The 10,000-nt window shown below is 39.6% G+C and overlaps 2 protein-coding genes across 2 annotated transcripts in view; both read right to left on the bottom strand.

The window, feature by feature from the left end:
- Positions 1-883: 883 nt before the first annotated feature.
- On the bottom strand, positions 884-3,222 carry hmx2 (H6 family homeobox 2). Its single transcript, XM_042065731.1, has 2 exons — positions 2,772-3,222; positions 884-1,905 (listed from the first exon to the last, which is right to left on the bottom strand). The coding sequence occupies exons 1-2, from the start codon at positions 3,028-3,030 to the stop codon at positions 1,358-1,360; spliced, it is 807 nt and encodes a 268-aa protein (XP_041921665.1). The 5' UTR covers positions 3,031-3,222; the 3' UTR covers positions 884-1,357.
- A 5,094-nt stretch (positions 3,223-8,316) lies between these two features.
- hmx3a (H6 family homeobox 3a) overlaps positions 8,317-10,000 on the bottom strand; it is a 2,610-nt gene continuing 926 nt past the window's right edge. Inside the window, exon 2 of the mRNA XM_042065623.1 lies at positions 8,317-9,837. Coding sequence (XP_041921557.1) covers positions 9,221-9,837 — 617 coding nt within the window. The 3' untranslated portion in view covers positions 8,317-9,220. The remainder of the gene's footprint in view (positions 9,838-10,000) is intronic.

Raw genomic sequence — 10,000 nt, 5'->3', positions numbered from 1 at the left:
CCTAGTTATTATTAGGTGTTTTACCTGTCGCTTGGATGTCGGCAGCTGCCCACTTGTCTACGTGAACTTTCTCTATGAAAAGAAGATAGAATCAAAGGCGATAGAGTAACGCAAGCAGATACTTGCACTGGTGTAATTTGACGTGTGTTCTATCAGATTGCCAAAATCCCGTTGTCTTTTTGATTGGCAGAGGTCCTGCCACCACCAGAGCATGTGGATGCTGATGTGTGTGTGTGTTCATGTGACTTAAGACGTGTAGCCCAATTATCCTAATGCTTTTGTCATTCAAGGGCCATAATGCACCATATATGCTACTGGTGGCTGGTTCTCTCCAACGTGGTTAACATGTCATAGAGTTCAAGCGATCTAGACCATCAGCTGCAGCTGCACATAGGCTAATTGGTAAATTACATATAGGTAAATACATTGATCAGATATTTATTTGGTTTGGTCCGCGTTAGGCCTATTGACGTGGTCAAACATAATTAGCTACACTTCAGTCTGGCTAGGTATAGACATCTTTATTACTGATCACATCTAAAATAACGCATTTGTATGATCATTGATTTTTTGTATGATTATTTTGTTTTTGTGTAGCTAACTTAACGTAACTTTAGAGATATTTGGACGCATCTCCAGAATGTTAATTTATCAATTATATTCTCTGCGTTTTCCCAAATGAGGGCTAGGCTACTGCAGGTATTTTTTTGTGATGACCAAGGCCTTCTTACTCGTCAGACCTGGAGCCCAGGTGTTTGAACTTCTTGAAAATAAATCTATATCTTCGGAGTTTCAGAGTTTCATATTGCACATAAACCAATTAAACGGAATGTTGCAAGATGGATGAAACACACCAATTGCGGATGTAGAAAATTTATTGTATGAGTGGATTACAACAAAGATGTTTTATCTTGCACCAGTGCCTCCAGATATTATATTACATACAGCACCCAGACTGGTTAACTTAAAGGTTGTTAGCCTATTGAAGATCAGTATTTCAATGCACCAATCAACGTTTTAAAAACAAATAATAACTGGACATGCAGAGGTTTCACTTTGGAGAGTTTAGTTCAATGTGTATTACAATGTCATACTTCCTCATATAACGTGTAAAACTGGTTTTACGAGGGACAAAACTGTGGTTAAAGGTACAAAATAATTAATATACACATGGTGTATTTATACATTTACAGAAGCTCGCGTCTTTCTCACACATACAATTGCCTTGTCATAAGAAATATAAATTCACCAAATTAAGTGATATAAATAGACATGATTATGTCAAACATATACGTGTTCTGTATTGTGTTTTGTGAAATAGTACTTTTCCCCATAGATTTTTCGCATTTATTTTGAGTCAATAGTCAATCTTGTTATAAAGATTGTACAAAGGTAACGCCGGTAAACTGCTTCCTGGGTAGTACAATGGAGTTGGAAATGCAATAGACCTCGGAACCGGAACTCGGAGCAAGGAATTCTCTCGGAAAACTAGCGGCATTCCAACTAGAGTCTGCGCCGAAGCGTGCGCCATGTTAGCAGCCTCCAATTCCGCGGAGAGTTGACGCTTCCACTTGTTTCTCCGATTCTGAAACCATGTCTTCACCTGAGTTTCCGTTAACTGAAGGCTGGAGGCGAGGCAGGCCCGCTCGGAACTGCTCAAATAACGTTTCATATCAAAGGTGGATTCCAGCTGATACACCTGACTCCGGGAGAACACAGTGCGCGTCTTCTTCTTTGCAGAACCATTTGGTTTGTCCGAGCCATCTCTCTGTCTGTCCTCGGAAATGGGCGACATTTGACTGCATGCCCCCTCCTGGTCCTCTCTGTAGTCCGGTAGTAAGGGCTGTGTTAAATGCGGCCGTCTCTCGAGCCCATTCTGGCCAGATATTAGTCCTTTTGTAGCACCTGTATCAGCAACAACATAAGCGTTGACAATTAAAGCAACCACTTGCAAAATTTCTAACTGGTATTTTTTACCAGTGTATGATAAATAAAAAACAAAACAAAGAAACAAAGTTTGCTAACTTATTAAATAATTCAATGGTCCTTTGAGCGACATTTTAGCAAGCCTCTGGATTACTTTTACACGTATCAGGATTTCCATTACACATGCATTCGGCGCTCTGCTGCTAAAAACTGAAGAAGATTACAAATTGACCATAAGTAGAGCGTTTTAAATATGCACCCACTCTTTAATATAGCCTATCGTTCGGAGTATTACACAACATTACTGTACTTCAGTGAACTTCAATTTTCCTCAGTGCATCAGCGAAAATGTACCCATTATTCGATACTTTGTACAAGAGATCATTAAATGTGAACTTTGACTGGTTGATCGACTGTTGAAAGGTTACAAGTACCCTGTTAGACAAACAATATAATATGACCAGCGCTAGTGCACGATATTAATTAAATCAGGTTACATTTAACGCTCAATTGACGAAATGTAGCACATTCATTCTGAAAGCCTGTGTAATCAATTAGCAGACTCGATTAAATTAGGAATGAGGGGGGAAAACATCCTGTTAATTATTTGACCTTTCATCTGCTCACTGGTGTGGCATTGATATGCCGCATTAAAACACTTGGGAGTTTTATCCAGTGCTGATAATGCTGGCAGGCAAATCTCAACTAAACGGGCCACTATTGCACAATTCACGTTTCACTCTATCGCTATTCCACCAGGTGCTGATCCATTAAGAACTATATATTAATTACAATAGTAATAGCAATTTCATGTTATTTTACAGATAAAAGGGATCCCGACATACCAAGACAGGCAAAGTTGAGGGATTGATGTCGGTTGCAGGTCTCAGGTAGACCTGGGTCAGAGCAGAAACAGTCTTCTCCTCCGCTGCATTCCTCTTCCGAAGACACAGAAAGGGTGCGTTTCCTGGGCTGCGGTGGCTTGCAGCTCTCCTTGCCTGTAGATCGTGCACTTTCGGACGGTGTACCCAGTATTGACTGAATGGTAAAGCTAGAAATTGGGGCGGGCGAACATTTGCTTCCGCTGTCCTCGGAGTTACTCATCCTCGCCTCATAACATAACAAAGTTTTATCGATTAAAAAACTACAAAGTCCTATTTTCTAATACAGTAACAGTTACGCGTAAACTATCCTCGTTTGAAAATGGGTCTCTCTCGACAAAATAGTTTGATAAGTCTCTCCAGAGGTGGAAGTATTATTTTAGTTGGTTTTCGTGGAGCTCAGAAGTGCACAAATGCATCGTTCTCCACATCCACGCGCTGTGCACTAAAGGCGGCTGGAGCGTGCCCTCATTTGCATGTAGGTAAGCCTCGCGCGAACCAATCCCGTGCTCAATGTAAACCCGGGATTTTTAAATACTCCTCAACAAGTTCACCCCGGCTTGAGAAGGGGCGTTATGGTAAAGAAAACAAGTGTTCGTTTCTGCAGATAACTTTATTATGGCATGCAATTGGAGGTCATGCTAACGTTTTAAGGATTATCCAGAATTAGGTGAAACCTCAGGCATCTAGTCCATATTGTTATGTTGCTGAATGGGGCACTACGAAATAAATAACTGAAGTCTTGGTGTTTTTTTGTTCAGATATATTTGATAATTATGTGATGGCAAAAAAAATACAAAAGGCAATAAAGCCTACTTTTGGCTACATATTTTCGCAAAACGACCTGTAGCTGATATAGGCATAGGCTACAGCTAAAACAAAAATGGACGATAGTGTCTGTCTTGATGTTATTATAATTCTTAATATAGTTATCCATAACTGAGGTTTTGATTTTATATATGTATAGTATATGCTACAAACATTTGTCACGATATCATACTCAGACACTATAATGTATGCTACATAACACTTTTTGCATTCAACCTGCAAGCATAACATATGATTGAGTCGAAATCTTCATGCATACATTCATAGCCTAGGCTATGTATGTACCTTAAAATGAGATTGTTCAAAAATAAATGAGTCAACTCATAGTAATGCAGTGTTGTAGATATATCTGTAACTAATTTACTTGAAAATAATAAACTTGTCCCATGTCCATTGTCTTTATATAGTATTAATTTGATCATTATCTACCGGGTAATCTGCTGCCTTGGTGCCAGCGGAGCTGGACCATGCTAATTGATTGACTAATTGATTGGAGGGTCGCTGTACAGCCCACCCTTCGACTTGCGTCTCCAGGGCAGCTACTTGGCGCGGTTCTACCACATTAGCTCCAGTTAGCACTCTCCAAAGATCTGCGACACTTAACAAATGATCTGCCTTAATCATAGTGTCAAAGGATGAACCTCTGGTGCACCTAAAGGAATAGGCGGTGTGCGACCCCGACCCTTTGCGTCTGAGATCTTGTGTGTAATGGTCACAAAGCAAAGGTTTTGTTTAGTTGTAAGAAAATGTCATTATTTATGGTTGATAACAGCTTAGTGCAGGGAACCTTAACGATGACAGAAAGAGATGATGATGACGATGATGATAATATGAAAATCACTGGTCTCTTTAAAATCACTGAGGTGTTGTAATGTCGTCGCGTGGTAGCAGATGTTTGAAGAGATGCGTGTTTACTCCGGTTAATATATGAAACCTATCGTGCCTTGATGTATGGTAGCCTACATATAGGGCGTGAAATTTACAATGACAGTTGAATGGATTGACTTTATGTGGTTCGTCTTTCAAACAAATCCACATGTCGTCAGTAACAATGTCTGTCTTTAAAACTAGTAGGCTCCACTTAGGCTACAAGAAAAACTAGCCTCATGGTAGACAGTCAAAATATAAAAGAGACTGTTCTTAAAATAGATGTTCAAACAGACATCATCGTATGACTCGTTTCTTGTAGGCTACTAAACCTCCAATGCAACTAAAAAAGGCTGTTTGGGTTATCTAACGCCTCCCGTTCCCAAGAAAGGGCGCAATATGTTTCTTGTCAATATTTCGCAATTCTGATGGACACCGAATCTCTGTATCAATTCAGCCTATACTTTGCTTGTACAGAAAACACTTTGAAATCCAACAGAATAAGGCCTCTGTTCGTGCTCTATCACAATGATAGCTCCTGTATGGCAGCTGTGGGCCTATAGTAATAACGGAACAAGAAACAAGACCTTTACCCAGGCAAAAAAGCTTTCTGTTAGAAAGACAGATGAAGTCATGAGCGGCTTTGATCTGGGAATCAAGCCTCGATAAATATTAAACAAAAGGCCCTTTACACGTGTGTATTATGATATATGGCTTGTCCAACTTTAAAATAAGGAAATTACCAGAGAAAATGATATCAATAAATTTTGTAAGTATAAACGTTGATTATGTTTCGATTTTCATTCAAGAATGTGAGGCCGGTCTTTTATTTTTCTCACATGTTTGGGGGCGGAGGGGAGGGAGGTAGGAGGTGGGAGGCACAAGCCCTGGAGGTGTACAATTTATGTAATCTGTGGCTGGGAAATGAATTGGGTAATTTATTGGAAAACAGAAAGTCAAGAAGATTGGATCAGTATAGCCTATCTAAGGGCTCCTATCCATCAAGTTCCAATTAACAACCTAACCATTGAGCTTTAATGGGTTTCCAATCTACTGCTCTGATAGACTCATCAATTCCTCAGGGAGAAATTAAGGGAATCGACCGCCCCTCGGCGTTGCGGTGTCATTCCTCTCCGCAACTATATGTCAAATTAAAAACACAATTAAAATTTAAACTGTTTCAATCAGAGCCTGCCCCGCAACCTATGTTTCACTTAATAGAACTTTGATGAAAATCTGATGCTCGCGTTCAATCACCAAAGCAAATGGTATATAGGTGGTGTAAAAGGAAGATTTTCCTTCCCTGAAAAACATTGCCAAAGTGCGGTTGGTTAAAACCACTTCTCTTCAAGCGCACTACTCAGTACCTTTCGATACGGGTCGATGATACATTATTACACCGGATTTCCCCCAATGCATTTCCTTTAATCTAGCAGGGTAAGTAGTCCTAACTACCGTGCAGAGGAGATGATGGACATTAACATATATGTTGATCGCTTGACAGTGAAGCGCCACAAAAGTAAGACAGTTAGTAATATCCATTTTGCAGTATCTGTGTGCTTATAACTATGTAGTAGGTCTGCCCTTAAAAGCCCAAAAGGTCTTCCCTTAAATGCCCGAAAAAAAGTCCTAAATAAACTCATTACAATTTACAAAATGAATTTACATTTGGGCCAACCCTATGACAACGCAAAACCATTCCACACACACACGCACTTTTGCGCAGACATTGGGCGCACTCGCCCACAGATGGCATAAACATACAAACACAAATATACCCTAGCGCGCACACACGCGCGTGAACGCGTTAAAGGGATACAGCAGGGGCAGGGTTAAAAAATGACTTAAGCTGTTGGCCACTTGAACCACATGTATCTGGCACTATAATATATGATGTGCTCTGCTTAAAATCAGCCACTCAACTTTCCATTTTAATGTAATACACAGAGCAGCCTGGGGTCACATTCAATCCCCCCTCTCTCCGATTCCAGTCCTCTCCCGCTGCTCCTTTACATAAAGATGTCGTACAAATGGAAATTATCGAGTGGTAATTTTTTCAATTTATGCGAGCGAATCAAGGTCATCAGTGGACCCTGTTAAAAAAAAACATGAACAATGCCCTTGATTTGAAACAATATTTTACAGACGTTTTCCGATCGATACTCGCTGGGGAATAATGCTTCACCAATCTATTAATTCTCCATAATGGGCCCACGTTGAGTTTGCATGATATCATACGTCAATATATGAGTAGTTATTACCAGTGCTTATTTGAATGTGCCCTTTGTTGAGTACCCATTGCAGAATAGTACAACACAAGAGTAACGAGTTCAACTCCAAGATGATGTGTGTATGTGTTCATGTGTGTGTATGTGTGTGTGTGTGTGTGTGTGTGTGTGTGTGTGTGTGTGTGTGTGTGTGTGTGTGTGTGTGTGTGTAAACTTTCCTTCAATATCCAAAGCTTTAATGGTATGTGTGTGTGTGTGTGTGTGTGTGTGTGTGTGTGTTTTATCCTGTAACCTGTGAATGAGAATATGTTCGAATATGTATGTTCGAAGTATGTGTATGCGTAGTATGTGTAGGTGAGATAAACATTTTCAATATTATTAGTCCACTTTCCTCACTTTACTTTATCTGCACCACTTAAACTCAAAACTCTTTTATATTTCTGCAAAAGTCCACAAACAACCAACATGTCGTGAATTATATATACAACGTTAAATATACAATTAAAATAGGTTAATAATTTTAAGAATGGTTTAAATATTTGATACATACATAAGAAAAAGGGTGGTTCATGCATTCTGGATTGGGGATTAGCCAATGGTATACTATCAGTACGGTTTATAATTGTAATATTTTAAAATATTACAGCGGCACTGTTGATTAATTCCTTGTAGGGAGAGTGGTCCAATTTAACAATGATCCCATAATTTATGGCATTGGCATATTGTCACGTTATATTGGTGTAACTATATGCTAATAACATGCGCTCACACCGGCGCATACTCAAAGCATTGAGAGAGAGAGAGAGAGAGAGAGAGAGAGAGAGAGTTTTAAATGGGCCTACATAATATAATTTCCCCTCTTTCACTCTATCATGTGTAATTCCTGCCAGATCGTGGTAATTATACCACCTAATTGACTGTGTCATTTTGTATGTAAAACAATGTTTTATAAAGAGCTTAACAGGTTGCGCATAAAGATGCACCTGCTCGGGCGCTTTGTACTCTTGACCAGAGGGTCCTCAGAAAACCATAGAAGCCTAACACAAATACTTGGGAATATTTAGGGTTGACGTCAACAAAAATCTAGGCTATAATTTACCTGGGCGAGCGTAAATAAACAAACAAACTTAAAATTAACAGACCTAAAACGAATGAATTGCCTTAAAAGATGCAGGAGTAGAAAACATGTGGCTCTAAACAGAGTTATTTGTCATTTTGGAATCAAAGCAACCCTGTCAAAGTTGCATACAAATGAATCAGTCTTTTCCAACATCCACCTATGTGGACTAAAAATCAAATCGACAGACCTAACTATTTTGCCGGCGGATGTTGAGCTTTTCTGACTTAAAATATTCATAATCGATTATCGATCCGTTGTAGTCTGTCTATCGTGAGCAGTATCTGAAGAAGATATATCACAATTTGTTCGCTAATTCACTGTGTTCAAACAAATGAAGGCTTCCAGGTCATTTGAATAAGCAAGAGGCCATGTCTGCTTGCTTTCAAAGTATTGCGAACTTCAGTCTGTTGTGAAATTCACCATCACACCACGTAACATAGAAGGAACACCCTCAATTTATTTCACAACATATTTCAGCAATACAATATCAAAAAGTTATCTCTTCCTGTACAAAGGGCTATTGCCCTTATAAGGATTAAATATTTTATATACAAATGTACAAACACGTGTTCACTGAAACCATAAATTGAATAACACCAATTCACATTTGCTAGTGTAAAGTCCAGTTGTTGGCAGAACGATAGCCTATTTACTCCATTTAGGCAGAACATGTATACACAAGAAGAAAATGATTGTCCCACTGATTAAACCGCGTGTCAAGAGATGTCGGTCCCTCTTGAGAAGATCATAACTATAAGAACTATGTGGAAATATCGTTTTTAGTTTCCTTTCGAGTCAAAATAAAATTATGACTGGAAAGTAAGAGACTAAATTAAAGATATAATAACACAATAAGTATTGATGTTCCAAAGGCTACAGTGCTTATTAGATTGCACATTAATCGGTGTAAAAATGTGATAGACTTCAAAGTGTGAAATCATATTCACAACACCTTTTAGTCTAAAAAACGCACGAGGCAGCTTGGTAATGGGGGTCTCCAAAAACCCTGAACATAATTTCCTGTAAAATAAAATAGAATTAATTCAAGGCCTAGTTGACATCCAGTGCCACTATACCTTAATAGTGAGAAATTATGTCCACCGTAAGAGATAACGGCAATCATAAGAGGCTTAATAATAATAATAATAATAATAATAATAATAGTAGTAATAATAATAATAATAATAATAATAATAATAATAAGTGTTTAAATTAAAATACATTTCTCAACATTGGAAATCCCCTCTAGCCTATATCATGCTTATTTTATCTGAATTACAAAAATAGGTTGTTATTATAGTTATCGTATGGCGTTCTGTGTTCTTGTTATGTCATGTAATAAAAAAGTAATAATTAAAATTAAATTGATTTCAAACCGGTCTAAGTAGCGGAACGGATGTAACGACTGGGTGTGAATAATATACAGGGTGAGGAAACGTTAGGAGCGGTTGGCTGACAGGGACAGACCCCGGGGCGCCGCCACTCTCTGCGGCCGAGTTTTCGTGGTAGAGAATGGGTACTCGCACAATCCTTTGAGCCGCCGCATGGCTCAGATTGGCCGCCTCCAGCTCCGCGGCCAGCTGTCTCTTCCACTTGTTCCTCCGGTTCTGGAACCAGATCTTCACCTGTGTCTCCGTGAGGTGCAGAGAGGCAGCCAGACCGGCCCTCTCCGAGCTGCTCAGGTAGCGTTTCATGTCGAAGGTGGACTCGAGTTGGAACACCTGACTCCGGGAAAACACAGTCCGCGTCTTCTTCTTCCTACATGGCTTCTTGTCCGTGCCGTCCTCGCTTCTCTTCCACTCGTCTGCGCCACCCTCCTTCTTCGTGTCATCGGTGTCGCTTTCCTCCAGCACTATCTCGTCCGCGCTTTTATTGTCGTCTTCGTCATCTTTGGTGTCTGGCTCGGTCTTGAGCACCAGGTCTGGAGAATCCCGATCGGTGCCAGCAGACGTTGGAGAGGAGTCCCTTACGCTGGCCTTTTCTGCGGCTGTAAAAAACACACACAACATATGCTTAATAAATGTCTAAGTCCAACATAATCAAAATGTATTTGCATTATTCCTCTCATATACTGTATTTAATTCCTCTTCAGGTTTTAAAGCTATGCTGTTGAAAAGTTCGCCTAACTCTCAAACTCAAACACACACACA

This window comes from Alosa sapidissima, chromosome 16, assembly GCF_018492685.1.
Source record: "Alosa sapidissima isolate fAloSap1 chromosome 16, fAloSap1.pri, whole genome shotgun sequence".
NCBI lineage: Eukaryota > Metazoa > Chordata > Actinopteri > Clupeiformes > Clupeidae > Alosa > Alosa sapidissima.
The sequence above is the reverse complement of the archived record's forward strand: the minus strand, read 5'-3'. Positions and strand labels throughout refer to the sequence as shown.